The 21,792-nt window shown below is 42.5% G+C and overlaps 1 protein-coding gene across 5 annotated transcripts in view; it reads right to left on the bottom strand.

Annotated features, from left to right (window-relative positions):
• Positions 1 to 21,792, bottom strand: part of atp8a2 (ATPase phospholipid transporting 8A2) — a 111,387-nt gene that overhangs the window by 83,688 nt on the left and 5,907 nt on the right. For 3 of the 5 annotated variants that reach the window (XR_009821226.1, XM_062021861.1, XM_062021863.1), the window contains exon 2: positions 1,692 to 1,836. Coding sequence is in view for 4 of the 5 variants with exons in the window: in XM_062021861.1 (XP_061877845.1) it covers positions 1,692 to 1,836 (145 nt within the window). In the remaining variant the exon portion in view is untranslated. Of the gene's footprint in view, positions 1 to 1,691; positions 1,837 to 5,284; positions 5,491 to 20,971; positions 21,213 to 21,792 lie in introns of those variants that run through there. The other 2 variants (XM_062021862.1, XM_062021864.1) reach the window with 2 other exon arrangements.

The raw sequence follows: 21,792 nt of genomic DNA, 5'->3' as shown, positions 1-21,792 counted from the left end.
GACTGAACTGTCTCCATTCAAGATGATCCCCTGCTGGTCCACTATGGACTGGACTGTCTCCATTCAAGATGATCCCCTGCTGGTCCACTATAGAATGGACTGTCTCCATTCAATATGATCCCCTGCTGGTCCATTATGGACTGGACTGTTTCCATTCAATATGATGCCATGCTGGTCCACTATGGACTGGACTGTCTCCATTCAAGATGATCCCCTGCTGGTCCATTATGGACTGGACTGTCTCCATTTAATATGATCCCCTGCTGGTCCACTATGGACTGGACTGTCTCCATTCAAGATGATCCCCTGCTGGTCCACTATGGACTGAACTGTCTCCATTCAAGATGATCCCCTGCTGGTCCACTATGGACTGGACTGTCTCCATTCAAGATGATCCCCTGCTGGTCCACTATGGACTGGACTGTCTCCATTCAAGATGATCCCCTGCTGGTCCACTATGGACTGGACTGTCTCCATTCAAGATGATCCCCTGCTGGTCCACTATGGAATAGATTCTCACATTATTAACTAGATCCACATCCTGGGGGGCGGGGGTGCCCACATCTGTGGTCCCCTCCAAGGTTTCTCATTGTGCCCATTGGGTTGAGTTTTTCCTTGCCCTGATGTGAGATCTGAGTCCAGGATGTGGTTGTGGCTTGTGCAGCCCTTTGAGACACTTGTGATTAAGGTCTATAGAAGTCAACTTTGATTGATTGATAAAAGACACTCTGGACACTTGAGACATGTTTCCAGGAAGTGGTGTGTAGAAGACCAAGAAGAAGGTCCACCCTGCTGTGACCAGCTGCTCTCTGGAGGAGGCATTATGTCCTGCTGCTGGCTTGTCGCCCCCACAGTGTTGTTGTAAGACAGCGCCCCCACAGTGTTGGTGTGAGACAGCGCCCCCACAGTGTTGGTGTGAGACAGCGCCCCCACAGGACACATGTGTTGTGGATTAACAGCAGCACTCGTGCACATCAAAGTGGCACTAGCCATGGTGAATGATGCCCTTGGCTGCAGGAGAGCTTTCATCTCCCACTAATCAATAGTTGAAGACATCAAGCACGAGGCAGCAGATCATGTAGGCCAGATGAAATAGGAGATCAGAACACTAAATACATGTACCCTCTTTACCGCGCTAATGGTGTCTGACTGAGTCTCTGGACAACATTACTTAGCAGCCTGAACAACTACAGGACATTATTTAGCAGACTTAACAATTAAAGTACATTATTTAGCAGACTTAACAATTAAAGTACATTAATTAGCAGACTTAACAATTAAAGTACATTAATTAGCAGACTTAACAATTAAAGTACATTAATTAGCAGACTTAACGAGGTTACAAATGAATATGTGAGTATTAGTCCAACCGGTGTGCTGCATAGCTAAGAGTTCACTACCACCTCAGTCCTGTGGGGGCAGCACAATACATCTTTATCCAGACTTGCACCAACATGGCGTTGCTCAACACCTTCTAATTGTTGCTGTTGACACACACACACACACACACACACACACACACACACACACACACACACACACACACACACACACACACACACAAAGACCCACATTTACAATTGACTGAAAGGTGATGTAGACTTTCACCTTTGGTCCTGTCAACAATCAGGTAATAGATGACTTATTACAAGCCAGCAACAATCAGGTAATGGATGACTAATCAAACCTACCTGACGTGGTTGTCACAGAACTTGGTGGCCTGGGTGTGGTTGAGCAGCACGGTGCGTGCGGTGGCATCTAGGGGCTCCGCCTGTGACCTGCTGCCTGACATCTCATCATCTGCCTTGTGGTAGGCGGCCGGAGAGCAAGATGGTCCTGTGGATGGGAAGAGGCGAGGCCGGGGAGGGGGCGTGGTCATAACAGGACAACACATTAAGCATCAGTGTGTGTGTGTGTGTGTGTGTGTTGCTGTCAATACACACACACACACACAGGAAGTAAGTGATGAGGATGCACAAACAAACAAAGGCAGCAAATGGTGCACGTCTCCTTCACCCTGCACATGTTTGACAACTACTAACTAGTACAACTACTACCACCACAACTAGTCCTTCACCCTGCACATGTTTGACAACTACTAACTAGTACAACTACTACCACCACAACTAGTCATTCGCCCTGCACATGTTTGACAACTACTAACTAGTACAACTACTACCACCACAACTAGTCATTCGCCCTGCACATGTTTGACAACTACTAAGTAGTACAACTACTACCACCACAACTAGTCATTCGCCCTGCACATGTTTGACAACTACTAACTAGTACAACTACTACCACCACAACTAGTCCTTCGCCCTGCACATGTTTGACAACTACTAACTAGTACAACTACTACCACCACAACTAGTCCTTCGCCCTGCACATGTTTGACAACTACTAACTAGTACAACTACTACCACGACAACTAGTCCTTCATCCTGCACACGTTTGACAACTACTAACTAGTACAACTACTACCACCACAACTAGTCCTTCGCCCTGCACATGTTTGACAACTACTAACTAGTACAACTACTACCACCACAACTAGTCCTTCACCCTGCACATGTTTGACAACTACTAACTAGTACAACTACTACCACCACAACTAGTCATTCGCCCTGTACATGTTTGACAACTACTAACTAGTACAACTACTACCACCACAACTAGTCCTTCGTCCTGCACATGTTTGACAACTACTAACTAGTACAACTACTACCACCACAACTAGTCATTCGCCCTGCACATGTTTGACAACTACTAACTAGTACAACTACTACCACCACAACTAGTCCTTCACCCTGCACATGTTTGACAACTACTAACTAGTACAACTACTACCACCACAACTAGTCCTTCACCCTGCACATGTTTGACAACTACTAACTAGTACAACTACTACCACCACAACTAGTCATTCGCCCTGCACATGTTTGACAACTACTAACTAGTACAACTACTACCACCACAACTAGTCATTCGCCCTGCACATGTTTGACAACTACTAAGTAGTACAACTACTACCACCACAACTAGTCATTCGCCCTGCACATGTTTGACAACTACTAACTAGTACAACTACTACCACCACAACTAGTCCTTCGCCCTGCACATGTTTGACAACTACTAACTAGTACAACTACTACCACCACAACTAGTCCTTCGCCCTGCACATGTTTGACAACTACTAACTAGTACAACTACTACCACGACAACTAGTCCTTCATCCTGCACACGTTTGACAACTACTAACTAGTACAACTACTACCACCACAACTAGTCCTTCGCCCTGCACATGTTTGACAACTACTAACTAGTACAACTACTACCACCACAACTAGTCCTTCACCCTGCACATGTTTGACAACTACTAACTAGTACAACTACTACCACCACAACTAGTCATTCGCCCTGTACATGTTTGACAACTACTAACTAGTACAACTACTACCACCACAACTAGTCCTTCGTCCTGCACATGTTTGACAACTACTAACTAGTACAACTACTACCACCACAACTAGTCATTCGCCCTGCACATGTTTGACAACTACTAACTAGTACAACTACTACCACCACAACTAGTCCTTCACCCTGCACATGTTTGACAACTACTAACTAGTACAACTACTACCACCACAACTAGTCCTTCACCCTGCACATGTTTGACAACTACTAACTAGAACAACTACTACCACCACAACTAGTCCTTCACTCTGCACATGTTTGACAACTACTAACTAGTACAACTACTACCACCACAACTAGTCCTTCGCCCTGCACATGTTTGACAACTACTAACTAGTACAACTACTACCACCACAACTAGTCCTTCACCCTGCACATGTTTGACAACTACTAACTAGTACAACTACTACCACCACAACTAGTCCTTCACCCTGCACATGTTTGACAACTACTAACTAGTACAACTACTACCACCACAACTAGTCATTTGCCCTGCACATGTTTGACAACTACTAACTAGTACAACTACTACCACCACAACTAGTCATTCGCCCTGCACATGTTTGACAACTACTAACTAGTACAACTACTACCACCACAACTAGTCATTCGCCCTGTACATGTTTGACAACTACTAACTAGTACAACTACTACCACAACTAGTCCTTCGCCCTGCACATGTTTGACAACTACTAACTAGTACAACTACTACCACCACAACTAGTCCTTCGCCCTGCACATGTTTGACAACTACTAACTAGTACAACTACTACCACCACAACTAGTCCTTCACCCTGCACATGTTTGACAACTACTAACTAGTACAACTACTACCACCACAACTAGTCCTTTGCCCTGCACGTTTGACAACTACTAACTAGTACAACTACTACCACCACAACTAGTCCTTCACCCTGCACATGTTTGACAACTACTAACTAGTACAACTACTACCACCACAACTAGTCCTTCGCCCTGCACGTTTGACAACTACTAACTAGTACGGGGGTCGGCAACCCGCGGCTCTAGAGCCGCATGCGGCTCTTTAGCGCCGCCCTAGTGGCTCTCTGGAGCTTTTTCAAAAATGTATGAAAAATGGAAAAAGAGGAGGGGAAAAAATATATTTTTTGTTATAATTTGGTTTCTGTAGGAGGACAAACATGACACAAACCTCCCTAATTGTTATAAATCATACTGTTCATATTAAACATGCTTCACTGATTCGAGTATTTGGCGAGCGCCGTTTTGTCCTACTAATTTTGGCGGTCCTTGAACTCACCGTAGTTTGTTTACAATGTATAACTTTCTCCGACTTTCTAGAACGTGTTTTATCATTATGCCACTTCTTTTTCTGTTTCATTTTGTCCACCAAACTTTTAACGTTGTGCATGAATGCACAAAGGTGAGTTTTGTCGATGTTATTGACTTGTGTGGAGTGCTAATCAGGCATATTTAGTCACTGCTTGACTGCAAGCTAATCGATGCTAACATGCTAATTAGGCTAGCTGTATGTACATATTGCATCATTATGCCTCATTTGTAGCTATATTTGAGCTAATTTAGTTTCCTTTAAGTCCTCTTAATTCAATTGATATCTCATGACACACTATCTGTATGTAAAATGGCTTTAAATTTTTTGCGGCTCCAGACAGATTTGTTTTTGTATTTTTGGTCCAATATGGCTCTTTCAACATTTTGGGTTGCCACCCCTGAACTAGTACAACTACTACCACCACAACTAGTCCTTCGCCCTGCACATGTTTGACCACTACTAACTAGTACAACTACTAACTAGTACAAGACGGACCTGCACGACCTGTCACTCTCCGAAGACGTCCGATGCTGACTAAGTGACGTGACTGGGTGACCAAGTGAGGGTCCCTTCCGGTCTTGGTGGCCCTAACGAGGACGGCTCCTCCCTCTCCATCCTCCACTCGCGGGACGTGTTTTTTTTAAAGCAGCCTGCTCACCACGCGGGGAACACGACAGTACGTAGTCACGCAAAATGTCATTTCAATGACATCATAGTCGTTTGTATTGTTAGCGCGCTGATTGTAATGCGATCCACTTCCTGGTTAAGTCCCGCCTTCCTGCGCGATCATTGGCTACTTTTGCTTGTTGACGCCTCATTGGAAGAAATCAGTGGCGCCGCGACAACCAATGACGTCAATCATTGTAGCGGCGCCACTGATTGGTCGTCACGCACTAAGGGCGTGTCTGTTTGTGTGTGTGCGCGTGTATACACGTGCGTGCGTGTATTCACGTGTGCGTGTGTGTGTGTGCGCGCGCGCGTGCGTATGCCATCCAAGTTAAGCAGATAGATAAATATAAATAGTTGTGTATACACCCTGGACAAGTGTCCACCTCATCACAGGACCAACAACATGTAGTAAGGGACAAGCGGTAGAAAATGGATGGATAGATATACATGATGTAAGTATGTAATGTAGTATCTAGTAACATTCATAATAACATGTCATATATACATGATGTAAGTATATATGTCATGTAGTAACATTCATAATAACGTGTCATATATACATGATGTAAGTATATATGTCATGTAGTAACATTCATAATAACGTGTCATATATACATGATGTAAGTATATATGTCATGTAGTAACATTCATAATAACGTGTCATATATACATGATGTAAGTATATATGTCATGTAGTAACATTCATAATAACGTGTAATATATACATGATGTAAGTATATATGTCATGTAGTAACATTCATAATAACGTGTCATATATACATGATGTAAGTATATATGTCATGTAGTAACATTCATAATAACGTGTAATATATACATGATGTAAGTATATATGTCATGTAGTAACATTCATAATAACATGTAATATATACATGATGTAAGTATATATGTCATGTAGTAACATTCATAATAACATGTAATATATACATGATGTAAGTATATATGTCATGTAGTAACATTCATAATAACATGTAATATATACATGATGTAAGTATATATGTCATGTAGTAACATTCATAATAACATGTAATATATACATGATGTAAGTATATATGTCATGTAGTAACATTCATAATAACATGTCATATATACATGATGTAAGTATATATGTCATGTAGTAACATTCATAATAACATGTCATATATACATGATGTAAGTATATATGTCATGTAGTAACATTCATAATAACATGTCATATTTACGTATTTTGATCATTTTAAGCAGACATGGTACATTAACAACATGAGTGATCATTACTCACTGCAGACTTCATGAGGCAACAAACATAATAAAACATCACTTACTGTACAATGTCTGCTGTCATTAGGATGCTGACTGCTAGAATCTTGTTATATTCCCGTTTAGATGAAGAATGACTCATAACCCTGGCTAAGAAAAGGGGGGCATTAAGCATCTTTACATGTCGGTCATCGCCATTACCGGGTCTAAATTGGCTGTCAAAGTGTACCAACTAGTCCAAATACATCCTTGTCCATCTACTTTGTGGGTGAGATGCATGATTTATGATCTACAAGCAAGGACCACTCCATGATGTCAACACACAGGAAGTGATCACGTCCTAGATATAAATAGTCCTAAGTGTTTATAATAACTTCTTGGTGTGATACGAGGTGTAAGCACTACACAGCTGGGCAAGTGTTTAACAGACAACCGAGCAGGCCCTCGTCCACAGGATGGTGGTAGACAGTATATGTGCCAGGATGTTATGATGTGGTCTGCTCTGCACCACACTCACACAGTTGAGTGGTAAAGGCCGACGGCAGTACAAAGACCATCAAGCCTGAGCCATGCAGGCTGGAGAAAGCATATTCTGGGTGGTGATGTACTGGCCTCAGGGATGTAGTCATGGAGTCTGGAAGAGTTTTCCCGCGGTTCGCCCAGTTTGCTACACTGCTCTTTGACTACTTGAAGACATTCAGCAAGTGGGAGTCTGGATTGAAGCTGCTAAGAGGAGGAGACAGAAGAAGGTGGCTCTCTTGTGACCAAGCTCAGATGGGAACATTGTCCGTTGGTGTGGCACGCAGGCATCCAGTCACTAAGCGCCAAGCGTGGTTTATGTATGAGAGGAGTGTGAGCACTACGACACCACGCAGGTGTGCAGGACTCAGCGGCACAGTGGACGACACCACGCAGGTGTGCAGGACTCAGCGGCACAGTGGACCAAGGCAAGGGTGGTTATAACACCGCCAGCACGATCCAGCCAGACCTCTCAACACCTGTTGTTAGCTTTTTGCGCAGTGACTCCGGGTGTCTTTGAAACGTGGGTGCCTGTCCAACTTCATGCCCAGATGTGTTGGTTGGGCAGAAAAGGGTGGAGGACGTCCATCAACAGTGATGTTAAGATCACGTTGTGACGTCACCCTTTTGGTTACACTGAGCTTCAACTTCCATTGGTGGAGATAAGTGGATAAGGTGGCCATGTCCTGGCTAAGAGACCCTCTAACTCCTGCCAGTTTTTTGCACGATGCATACTTGCCAAGTCGTCTTTTTGGCAGATCATATGTGTAGATGTTAAACAAGAGGGGAGCCAGGACTGATCCCTGAGGGACGCCATTTCTCAGATGTGGCAACCACCAGTGGTAAGGGTGAAACTGCGGTTTTGGACGAGCTCCATGATCAAAGAGACCATGTGCCTGTTTGGCAGTAGCTTGTAGGTGCCAAACGCTGCTGTAAGATCAACAAACACAGCAGCTGCTTTATTCTTGGCCCAGAAGCTGTCCACAATGTCTTCAGTCAGGAGAGTAACTTGATCCATGGTTGATCTTCCACGCCCTCAAGTGATATTGTTATTATAATAACTAATGCTTGTTTATTTTCTAGTCAGAAAATGTCAATGGAGTATTTCTGAAGGAATAGTGGCTATGCTGTAAGAGGACTTTTATTTACGTGTATTTAATATTTACAATGCATAATAAAATATCCATACGTCGTCAGGATTGTGAACCATAGGCAACATTCCCTAAAAAAGTGCAGTTCCCCTTTAAGAAACATATCAATGAGTTGATTTGAACACAACATGAATGTACTTCCAACATGTGCAGTATATTTCCTTCTATTTGTCATAGCCGGACCTAAGTCTAAGTGTGACTGTTCTTACAAGTAGTCTGCATCAACAGTCCAGTCAGGCAGATGTGCAAAGTATTGACCCACTTGGCGTGGTAAAGTCCTGCATGTAGCGACTCCCCACCACGCACAGGTCAAAGTCCATCCCAGGCTAATGATAAGGAATGTCCCCTGAGACCAGAGGAGAGGGAGCAGGCTATTTCCTGGTGACGTCCCAATCAGGACACATGGCAGCCGAGTAGGCTCATTTGTGTCTTTTCTACCAAGCTTCTTTTCCACACTGAGTTCATGGAACGGAATTGTTGTTTTGACATGAAATGATGCTGACTATTACAAAGTACAAAAGCAGTGAAGTTGTCAGGTTGTGTAAATGGTCAATACAAAGAGAATACAACAAATAGACTGCAAAGACAAGATATTTAACGTTCACACTGGAAAACTTTGTTATTTTGTGCAAATATTAGCTCATTTGGAATTTGATGCCTGCAACACGTTTCAAAAAAGTTGGCACAAGTGGCAAAAAACACTGAGAAAGTTCAGGAATGCTCATCAAAGACTTATTTGGAACTAGAGCTGCAGCTATTAAATATTTTAGTAATCGAGTATTCTATCGAGTATCCCGACCGATTAATCGAGTAATCAAAAAAAAAAAAAAATCATATTTTTGCTTTAAAAAATTAAAAATAAAATAAAAAATAAAATATCTTTTTTTTTTTGGTCTTGTCCAGCTTCTCAGGCAAGTCATATAGTAGATGTAGATGTAGATGTAGATGTAGATGCCCATTGGTCCTGTCCAGCTTCTCAGGCAAGTCATATAGTAGATGTAGATGTAGATGTAGATGTAGATGTAGATGCCCATTGGTCCTGTCCAGCTTCTCAGGCAAGTCATATAGTAGATGTAGATGTAGATGTAGATGTAGATGTAGATGCCCGTATCGGCTGTACACATTTACTTTACAAAAGAGAAGTGTGGGATACTTCTCTTGTTGCCTTATTTGTGTTTTGACTTGATTAAATGTATTTATATTATTATTTGGTGCAGCCGGGCCGCAGCAATATTTTTGCTTAATTAAGGTTTAATTATACATGTTAAGACGTGCCCTCAATTATTGCGTTTGGCCTAATTGTCTTTTATTTCCTAAATGCCTGTTTTCATTATTGAAGGCTGACACGCACAGCTGAAATGCGTCCGTGGTTGATTGTGCCAATTTGTGTGTGCTAATAAAAGAGGTGCACTCACAGCCCTATGTGCTGTGTGGTGTGACCGCATACACCAAGTTCTTGTCTCCCCTGCCTTTCTGATCATTGTTATACGGCGCCGTTTAAATGCTGGTTTCTCCACGCAAATCTGCTGAGCTGTTTTCAACCTGCCAACAATACATAAACAATATAAAAAGACTTAATAACGATGACAAGAGTTTTACATTTTAAGAATGCAATACAGTTCATTGCATTCTTTGCATGCATGATAGTAAGCTACTCAGTGGCCTGGTGGGTAGAGTGTCCGCCCTGAGGTGGGTAGGTTGTGAGTTCAAACCCTGGCCGAGTCATAAAAATGGGAGCCATTACCTACTCAGCATCAAGGGTAGGAATTGGGGGTTATCACCAAAAATGATTCCCGGGCGCGGCCACCGCTACTGCTCACTGCTCCCCTCACCTCCCAGGGGGTGATGAAGGGTGATGGGTCAAATGCAGAGAATAATTTCACCACACCTCGTGTGTGTGTGACTATCATTGTAATCAATATTCATTTTGCCATCATGACATGTTTGAGATGAAAACACATAGATATAAAATGAGTTCAAAATGATTATTCCCTGAGAAAGTTCAAATAAAACTATATTCTTAGTGTCAAAAATAAAACAATAAAAACACTTTTCATTTTCAAAGACACAAGTATGCGTCTGCGTTTGGACAAGAGGCCGAAACGTGAGCTTTGACTACTAAACGAGGCAAAATGCCCTTAAAAAAAAAAAGAAAAAATGTAAATAACTTAACAACGCAGCGAAAATTCCTCGTATATATTTTGTAATCGAATTACTCGAGGAATCATTTTCAGTTTTATGTGGGTGCCATGATTGGCTATAAAAGCAGCTTCCATGAAATGCTCAGTCGTTCACAAACAAGGACGGGGCGAGGGTCACCACTTTGTCAACAAATGCCTGAGCTAATTGTTGAACAACAACATTTCTCAACAAGGAATTGAGGGATTTCACCATCTACGCTCCGTAATATCATCAAAAGGTTCAGAGAATGTGGAGAAATCACTGCAGGTAAGCCATGATATTACACACCTTGGATCCCTCTGGCGCTACTGCATCAAAAAGCCACATCAGTGTGTAAAGGATATCACCACATGGGCTCAGGAACACTTCAGAAAACCACTGTCAGTAACTACAGTTGGTCGCTACATCTGTAAGTGCAAGTTAAAACTCTACTATGCAAAGCCACAGCCATTTATCAACAACACCCAGAAACGCCGCCGGCTTCGCTGCATCTAAGATGGACTGATGCAAAGTGGAAAAGTGTTCTGTGGTCTGACGAGTCCACATTTCAAATTGTTTTAGGAAACTGTGGACCAAAGAGGAAAAGAAGCCTGGGGACTGTTCTAGGGTGAAAGTGTAAAAGGCAGCATGTGTGATGGTATGGGGGTGTATTAGTGGTCAAGACATGTTCTAGGGTGAAAGTGTAAAAGGTGTGATGGTATGGGGGTGTATTAGTGGTCAAGACATGTCCTAGGGTGAAAGTGTAAAAGGCAGCATGTGTGATGGTATGGGGGTGTATTAGTGGTCAAGACATGTTCTAGGGTGAAAGTGTAAACGGCAGCATGTGTGATGGTATGGGGGTGTATTAGTGGTCAAGACATGTTCTAGGGTGAAAGTGTAAGAGGCAGCATGTGTGATGGTATGGGGGTGTATTAGTGGTCAAGACATGTTCTAGGGTGAAAGTGTAAGAGGCAGCATGTGTGATGGTATGGGGGTGTATTAGTGGTCAAGACATGTTCTAGGGTGAAAGTGTAAAAGGCAGCATGTGTGATGGTATGGGGGTGTATTAGTGGTCAAGACATGTTCTAGGGTGAAAGTGTAAAAGGCAGCATGTGTGATGGTATGGGGGTGTATTAGTGGTCAAGATATGTTCTAGGGTGAAAGTGTAAAAGGCAGCATGTGTGATGGTATGGGGGTGTATTAGTGGTCAAGACATGTTCTAGGGTGAAAGTGTAAAAGGTGTGATGGTATGGGGGTGTATTAGTGGTCAAGACATGTTCTAGGGTGAAAGTGTAAAAGGCAGCATGTGTGATGGTATGGGGGTGTATTAGTGGTCAAGACATGTTCTAGGGTGAAAGTGTAAAAGGCAGCATGTGTGATGGTATGGGGGTGTATTAGTGGTCAAGACATGTTCTAGGGTGAAAGTGTAAAAGGCAGCATGTGTGATGGTATGGGGGTGTATTAGTGGTCAAGATATGTTCTAGGGTGAAAGTGTAAAAGGCAGCATGTGTGATGGTATGGGGGTGTATTAGTGGTCAAGACATGTTCTAGGGTGAAAGTGTAAAAGGCAGCATGTGTGATGGTATGGGGGTGTATTAGTGGTCAAGACATGTTCTAGGGTGAAAGTGTAAAAGGCAGCATGTGTGATGGTATGGGGGTGTATTAGTGGTCAAGACATGTTCTAGGGTGAAAGTGTAGAAGGCAGCATGTGTGATGGTATGGGGGTGTATTAGTGGTCAAGACATGTTCTAGGGTGAAAGTGTAAAAGGTGTGATGGTATGGGGGTGTATTAGTGGTCAAGACATGTTCTAGGGTGAAAGTGTAAAAGGTGTGATGGTATGGGGGTGTATTAGTGGTCAAGACATGTTCTAGGGTGAAAGTGTAAAAGGTGTGATGGTATGGGGGTGTATTAGTGGTCAAGACATGTTCTAGGGTGAAAGTGTAAAAGGCAGCATGTGTGATGGTATGGGGGTGTATTAGTGGTCAAGACATGTTCTAGGGTGAAAGTGTAAAAGGCAGCATGTGTGATGGTATGGGGGTGTATTAGTGGTCAAGACATGTTCTAGGGTGAAAGTGTAAGAGGCAGCATGTGTGATGGTATGGGGGTGTATTAGTGGTCAAGACATGTTCTAGGGTGAAAGTGTAAAAGGTGTGATGGTATGGGGGTGTATTAGTGGTCAAGACATGTTCTAGGGTGAAAGTGTAAAAGGCAGCATGTGTGATGGTATGGGGGTGTATTAGTGGTCAAGACATGTTCTAGGGTGAAAGTGTAAAAGGTGTGATGGTATGGGGGTGTATTAGTGGTCAAGACATGTTCTAGGGTGAAAGTGTAAAAGGCAGCATGTGTGATGGTATGGGGGTGTATTAGTGGTCAAGACATGTTCTAGGGTGAAAATGTAAAAGGCAGCATGTGTGATGGTATGGGGGTGTATTAGTGGTCAAGACATGTTCTAGGGTGAAAATGTAAAAGGCAGCATGTGTGATGGTATGGGGGTGTATTAGTGGCCAAGACATGGGTAACTTACACATCTGTGAAGGCACCATTAATGCTGAAAGGTACATACAGCTTTTGGAGCAACATATGTTGCCATCCAAGCAACGTTACCATGGACGCCCCTGCTTATTTCAGCAAGACAATGCCAAGGCAGGTGTTACAACAGTCATAGTAAAAGAGTGTGGGTACTAGACTGGCCTGCCTGTAGTCCAGACATTGCAAATGTGTGGCAGCTAAAATATGAGAAGGGAGACTGTTGAACAACTTAAGCTGTACATCAAGCAAGAATGGGAAAGAATTCCACTTCCAAAATGTGTCTCCTCACTTCCCAAACCTTTACTGAGTGTTGTTCAAAGGAAAGGCCATGTAACACACTGGTAAAAATGCCTTTTTTGACACGTGTTGCTGCCATTAAATTCTAACTTCATGACTATTTGCAAAAAAGAACAAAGTTTGTCAGTGTGAACATGAAATATCTTGTCTTTGCAGTCTATTCAATTGAATATAAGTTGAAAAGGATTTGTTGTATTCTCTTTTTATTTACCTTCACTGCTTTTGTACTTGGTACATTTTTCACAAATTATGTGTATAAAAATCCAGTGTACACAAATCCAGTGTATAAAAATGGTCTCACTTCCAGTAAAATAAGACAGAAACAATGGATCCTGTCTCAGAATCAACCAATGAGGCGTCAAGTTTGAAGTCATGTGACACAGGTCTTACACAACAGCATCAAGAGTCATTAACATTTACCTGGACTACCTGGACATAATACATCATTAACATTTACCTGGACTACCTGGACATAATACATCATTAACATTTACCTGGACTACCTGGACATAATACATCATCAACATTTACCTTGACTACCTGGACATAATACATCATCAACATTTACCTGGACTACCTGGACATAATACATCATTAACATTTACCTGGACTACCTGGACATAATACATCATTAACATTTACCTGGACTACCTGGACATAATACATCATCAACATTTACCTTGACTACCTGGACATAATACATCATCAACATTTACCTGGACTACCTGGACATAATACATCATTAACATTTACCTGGACTACCTGGACATAATACATCATTAACATTTACCTGGACTACCTGGACATAATACATCATTAACATTTACCTGGACTACCTGGACATAATACATCATTAACATTTACCTGGACTACCTGGACATAATACATCATCAACATTTACCTTGACTACCTGGACATAATACATCATCAACATTTACCTGGACTACCTGGACATAATACATCATTAACATTTACCTGGACTACCTGGACATAATACATCATCAACATTTACCTTGACTACCTGGACATAATACATCATCAACATTTACCTGGACTACCTGGACATAATACATCATTAACATTTACCTGGACATAATATATCATCAACATTTACCTGGACTACCTGGACGTAATACATCATTAACATTTACCTGGACTACCTGGACATAATACATCATTAACATTTACCTGGACTACCTGGACATAATACATCATTAACATTTACCTGCACTACCTGGACATAATACATCATTAACATTTACCTGGACTACCTGGACATAATACATCATTAACATTTACCTGGACTACCTGGACATAATACATCATCAACATTTACCTGGACATAATACAACATTAACATTTACCTGGACATTATACATCATTAACATTTACCTGGACTACCTGGACATAATACATAATTAACATTTACCTGGACTCCCTGGACATAATACATCATCAACATTTACCTGGACTCCCTGGACATAATACATCATCAACATTTACCTGGACTCCCTGGACATAATACATCATTAACATTTGCCTGGACTACCTGGACATAATACATCATTAACATTTACCTGGACTACCTGGACATAATACATCATCAACATTTACCTGGACATAATACAACATTAACATTTACCTGGACATAATACATCATTAACATTTATCTGGACTACCTGGACATAATACATCATTAACATTTACCTGGACTCCCTGGACATAATACATCATCAACATTTAACTGGACTACCTGGACATAATACAATAAGAGCAACACCAGGAGTACAACATCCACTTTTATAGTCCAGCAAGAGCAACACCAGGAGTACAACATCCACTTTTATAGTTCAGCAAGAGCAACACCAGGAGTACAACATCCACTTTTATAGTCCAGCAAGAGCAACAGCAGGAGTACAACATCCACTTTTATAGTCCAGCAAGAGCAACACCAGGAGTACAACATCCACTTTTATAGTCCAGCAAGAGCAACAGCAGGAGTACAACATCCACTTTTATAGTCCAGCAAGAGCAACACCAGGAGTACAACATCCACTTTTATAGTCCAGCAAGAGCAACAGCAGGAGTACAACATCCACTTTTATAGTCCAGCAAGAGCAACAGCAGGAGTACAACATCCACTTTTATAGTCCAGCAAGAGCAACAGCAGGAGTACAACATCCACTTTTATAGTCCAGCAAGAGCAACAGCAGGAGTACAACATCCACTTTTATAGTCCAGCAAGAGCAACACCAGGAGTACAACATCCACTTTTATAGTCCAGCAAGAGCAACAGCAGGAGTACAACATCCACTTTTATAGTCCAGCAAGAGCAACACCAGGAGTACAACATCCACTTTTATAGTCCAGCAAGAGCAACAGCAGGAGTACAACATCCACTTTTATAGTCCAGCAAGAGCAACAGCAGGAGTACAACATCCACTTTTATAGTCCAGCAAGAGCAACAGCAGGAGTACAACATCCACTTTTATAGTCCAGCAAGAGCAACAGCAGGAGTACAACATCCACTTTTATAGTCCAGCAAGAGCAACACCAGGAGTACAACATCCACTTTTATAGTCCAGCAAGAGCAACAGCAGGAGTACAACATCCACTTTTATGGTCCAGCAAGAGCAACAGCAGGAGTACAACATCCACTTTTATAGTCCAGCAAGAGCAACAGCAGGAGTACAACATCCACTTTTATAGTCCAGCAAGAGCAACAGCAGGAGTACAACATCCACTTTTATAGTCCAGCAAGAGCAACACCAGGAGTACAACATCCACTTTTATAGTCCAGCAAGAGCAACAGCAGGAGTACAACATCCACTTTTATAGTCCAGCAAGAGCAACACCAGGAGTACAACATCCACTTTTATAGTCCAGCAACAGCAACACCAGGAGTACAACATCCACTTTTATAGTCCAGCAAGAGCAACAGCAGGAGTACAACATCCACTTTTATAGTCCAGCAAGAGCAACAGCAGGAGTACAACATCCACTTTTATAGTCCAGCAACAGCAACAGCAGGAGTACAACATCCACTTTTATAGTCCAGCAAGAGCAACAGCAGGAGTACAACATCCACTTTTATAGTCCAGCAAGAGCAACAGCAGGAGTACAACATCCACTTTTATAGTCCAGCAAGAGCAACACCAGGAGTACAACATCCACTTTTATAGTCCAGCAAGAGCAACAGCAGGAGTACAACATCCACTTTTATAGTCCAGCAAGAGCAACACCAGGAGTACAACATCCACTTTTATAGTCCAGCAAGAGCAACACCAGGAGTACAACATCCACTTTTATAGTCCAGCAAGAGCAACAGCAGGAGTACAACATCCACTTTTATAGTCCAGCAAGAGCAACACCAGGAGTACAACATCCACTTTTATAGTCCAGCAAGAGCAACAGCAGGAGTACAACATCCACTTTTATAGTCCAGCAAGAGCAACAGCAGGAGTACAACATCCACTTTTATAGTCCAGCAAGAGCAACAGCAGGAGTACAACATCCACTTTTATAGTCCAGCAAGAGCAACAGCAGGAGTACAACATCCACTTTTATAGTCCAGCAAGAGCAACAGCAGGAGTACAACATCCACTTTTATAGTCCAGCAAGAGCAACACCAGGAGTACAACATCCACTTTTATAGTCCAGCAAGAGCAACAGCAGGAGTACAACATCCACTTTTATGGTCCAGCAAGAGCAACAGCAGGAGTACAACATCCACTTTTATAGTCCAGCAAGAGCAACAGCAGGAGTACAACATCCACTTTTATAGTCCAGCAAGAGCAACACCAGGAGTACAACATCCACTTTTATAGTCCAGCAAGAGCAACAGCAGGAGTACAACATCCACTTTTATAGTCCAGCAAGAGCAACAGCAGGAGTACAACATCCACTTTTATAGTCCAGCAAGAGCAACAGCAGGAGTACAACATCCACTTTTATAGTCCAGCAAGAGCAACAGCAGGAGTACAACATCCACTTTTATAGTCCAGCAAGAGCAACAGCAGGAGTACAACATCCACTTTTATAGTCCAGCAAGAGCAACAGCAGGAGTACAACATCCACTTTTATAGTCCAGCAAGAGCAACAGCAGGAGTACAACATCCACTTTTATAGTCCAGCAAGAGCAACAGCAGGAGTACAACATCCACTTTTATAGTCCAGCAAGAGCAACACCAGGAGTACAACATCCACTTTTATAGTCCAGCAAGAGCAACAGCAGGAGTACAACATCCACTTTTATAGTCCAGCAAGAGCAACACCAGGAGTACAACATCCACTTTTATAGTCCAGCAAGAGCAACAGCAGGAGTACAACATCCACTTTTATAGTCCAGCAAGAGCAACACCAGGAGTACAACATCCACTTTTATAGTCCAGCAAGAGCAACAGCAGGAGTACAACATCCACTTTTATAGTCCAGCAAGAGCAACAGCAGGAGTACAACATCCACTTTTATAGTCCAGCAAGAGCAACAGCAGGAGTACAACATCCACTTTTATAGTCCAGCAAGAGCAACAGCAGGAGTACAACATCCACTTTTATAGTCCAGCAAGAGCAACAGCAGGAGTACAACATCCACTTTTATAGTCCAGCAAGAGCAACACCAGGAGTACAACATCCACTTTTATAGTCCAGCAAGAGCAACAGCAGGAGTACAACATCCACTTTTATAGTCCAGCAACGAGCAACAGCAGGAGTACAACATCCACTTTTATAGTCCAGCAAGAGCAACAGCAGGAGTACAACATCCACTTTTATAGTCCAGCAAGAGCAACAGCAGGAGTACAACATCCACTTTTATAGTCCAGCAAGAGCAACACCAGGAGTACAACATCCACTTTTATAGTCCAGCAAGAGCAACAGCAGGAGTACAACATCCACTTTTATAGTCCAGCAAGAGCAACACCAGGAGTACAACATCCACTTTTATAGTCCAGCAAGAGCAACAGCAGGAGTACAACATCCACTTTTATAGTCCAGCAAGAGCAACAGCAGGAGTACAACATCCACTTTTATAGTCCAGCAAGAGCAACACCAGGAGTACAACATCCACTTTTATAGTCCAGCAAGAGCAACAACAGGAGTACAACATCCACTTTTATAGTCCAGCAAGAGCAACAGCAGGAGTACAACATCCACTTTTATAGTCCAGCAAGAGCAACAGCAGGAGTACAACATCCACTTTTATAGTCCAGCAAGAGCAACAGCAGGAGTACAACATCCACTTTTATAGTCCAGCAAGAGCAACAGCAGGAGTACAACATCCACTTTTATAGTCCAGCAAGAGCAACAGCAGGAGTACAACATCCACTTTTATAGTCCAGCAAGAGCAACAGCAGGAGTACAACATCCACTTTTATAGTCCAGCAAGAGCAACAGCAGGAGTACAACATCCACTTTTATAGTCCAGCAAGAGCAACACCAGGAGTACAACATCCACTTTTATAGTCCAGCAAGAGCAACAGCAGGAGTACAACATCCACTTTTATAGTCCAGCAAGAGCAACACCAGGAGTACAACATCCACTTTTATAGTCCAGCAAGAGCAACAGCAGGAGTACAACATCCACTTTTATAGTCCAGCAAGAGCAACAGCAGGAGTACAACATCCACTTTTATAGTCCAGCAAGAGCAACACCAGGAGTACAACATCCACTTTTATAGTCCAGCAAGAGCAACAGCAGGAGTACAACATCCACTTTTATAGTCCAGCAAGAGCAACAGCAGGAGTACAACATCCACTTTTATAGTCCAGCAAGAGCAACACCAGGAGTACAACATCCACTTTTATAGTCCAGCAAGAGCAACAGCAGGAGTACAACATCCACTTTTATAGTCCAGCAAGAGCAACAGCAGGAGTACAACATCCACTTTTATAGTCCAGCAAGAGCAACAGCAGGAGTACAACATCCACTTTTATAGTCCAGCAAGAGCAACAGCAGGAGTACAACATCCACTTTTATAGTCCAGCAAGAGCAACAGCAGGAGTACAACATCCACTTTTATAGTCCAGCAAGAGCAACAGCAGGAGTACAACATCCACTTTTATAGTCCAGCAAGAGCAACAGCAGGAGTACAACATCCACTTTTATAGTCCAGCAAGAGCAACAGCAGGAGTACAACATCCACTTTTATAGTCCAGCAAGAGCAACAGCAGGAGTACAACATCCACTTTTATAGTCCAGCAAGAGCAACAGCAGGAGTACAACATCCACTTTTATAGTCCAGCAAGAGCAACACCAGGAGTACAACATCCACTTTTATAGTCCAGCAAGAGCAACAGCAGGAGTACAACATCCACTTTTATAGTCCAGCAAGAGCAACACCAGGAGTACAACATCCACTTTTATAGTCCAGCAAGAGCAACAGCAGGAGTACAACATCCACTTTTATAGTCCAGCAAGAGCAACACCAGGAGTACAACATCCACTTTTATAGTCCAGCAAGAGCAACAGCAGGAGTACAACATCCACTTTTATAGTCCAGCAAGAGCAACAGCAGGAGTACAACATCCACTTTTATAGTCCAGCAAGAGCAACAGCAGGAGTACAACATCCACTTTTATAGTCCAGCAAGAGCAACAGCAGGAGTACAACATCCACTTTTATAGTCCAGCAAGAGCAACAGCAGGAGTACAACATCCACTTTTATAGTCCAGCAAGAGCAACAGCAGGAGTACAACATCCACTTTTATAGTCCAGCAAGAGCAACAGCAGGAGTACAACATCCACTTTTATAGTCCAGCAAGAGCAACACCAGGAGTACAACATCCACTTTTATAGTCCAGCAAGAGCAACACCAGGAGTACAACATCCACTTTTATAGTCCAGCAAGAGCAACACCAGGAGTACAACATCCACTTTTATAGTCCAGCAAGAGCAACAGCAGGAGTACAACATCCACTTTTATAGTCCAGCAAGAGCAACACCAGGAGTACAACATCCACTTTTATAGTCCAGCAAGAGCAACAGCAGGAGTACAACATCCACTTTTATAGTCCAGCAAGAGCAACAGCAGGAGTACAACATCCACTTTTATAGTCCAGCAAGAGCAACACCAGGAGTACAACATCCACTTTTATAGTCCAGCAAGAGCAACACCAGGAGTACAACATCCACTTTTATAGTCCAGCAAGAACAACACCAGGAGTACAACATCCACTTGTTGATGTGATATCACTGTTCTGCACAACTTTGTTGTAGAAAGTTCTGCAACCAATCCAAAGCATGAACTGAGTTTCTGCTTTTAAGCGCCACTGACCACAGAGCACAGAACATAGAACATAGAACCACACGTGTTCCAATGCAGGAAGGTGGCACACATTTGCCTCTGACAAACTTCTTTTTACACTTGGTTAGGTGTACTTGTCCAATGACCTCACCTGTGCTACACCTGTATGAAGTTCTGTACTACACCTGTATGAAGTTGACTGTGCACTGAAAGCACAGTTTGACCCTGGAACAGACCAAGTCTAGGACTTTTCTACTGGAACAGACCAAGTCTAGGACTTTTCTACTGGAACAGACCAAGTCTAGGACTTTTCTACGGGAGATGTGTTCCCTGAAAGGTGATGAAGAAAAGTTTACCGACAGAGCGCCGCCTGCCTGTGAGACTGTCCAGGCCCATGTCCTGGATCCTAGACCACCTGCTGTACCAGCCCCATGTCCTGGATCCTAGACCACCTGCTGTACCAGCCCCATGTCCTGGATCCTAGACCACCTGCTGTACCAGCCCCATGTCCTGGATCCTAGACCACCTGCTGTACCAGCCCCATGTCCTGGATCCTAGACCACCTGCAGTCCAGCCTGGCTCGCTGTGACGCTGTCACGGTGCAAGAGGAGGCTGAGAAAGCCTCTTAGGGCACGCTAATCCTTGCTAAATAGTCCCAGGTGACATGCTAACAACATGCAGGATAGCAAAGATGGAATATGTACATAATGTATTGTTTGTCATCACTGCACTATAGATGTAGGTGCTTTTATTTTGTAATACTTACATAATGTATTGTTTGTCATCACTGCACTATAGATGTAGGTGCTTTTATTTTGTAATACTTACATAATGTATTGTTTGTCATCACTGCACTATAGATGTAGGTGCTTTTATTTTGTAATACTTACATAATGTATTGTTTGTCATCACTGCACTATAGATGTAGGTGCTTTTATTTTGTAATACTTACATAATGTATTGTTTGTCATCACTGCACTATAGATGTAGGTGCTTTTATTTTGTAATACTTACATAATGTATTGTTTGTCATCACTGCACTATAGATGTAGGTGCTTTTATTTTGTAATACTTACATAATGTATTGTTTGTCATCACTGCACTATAGATGTAGGTGCTTTTATTTTGTAATACTTACATAATGTATTGTTTGTCATCACTGCACTATAGATGTAGG

This window comes from Entelurus aequoreus, linkage group LG15 (genome assembly GCF_033978785.1).
Source record: "Entelurus aequoreus isolate RoL-2023_Sb linkage group LG15, RoL_Eaeq_v1.1, whole genome shotgun sequence".
Lineage (NCBI taxonomy): Eukaryota > Metazoa > Chordata > Actinopteri > Syngnathiformes > Syngnathidae > Entelurus > Entelurus aequoreus.
Note: the sequence above shows the minus strand (reverse complement) of the source record. Positions and strands in the feature narration are given on the sequence as shown.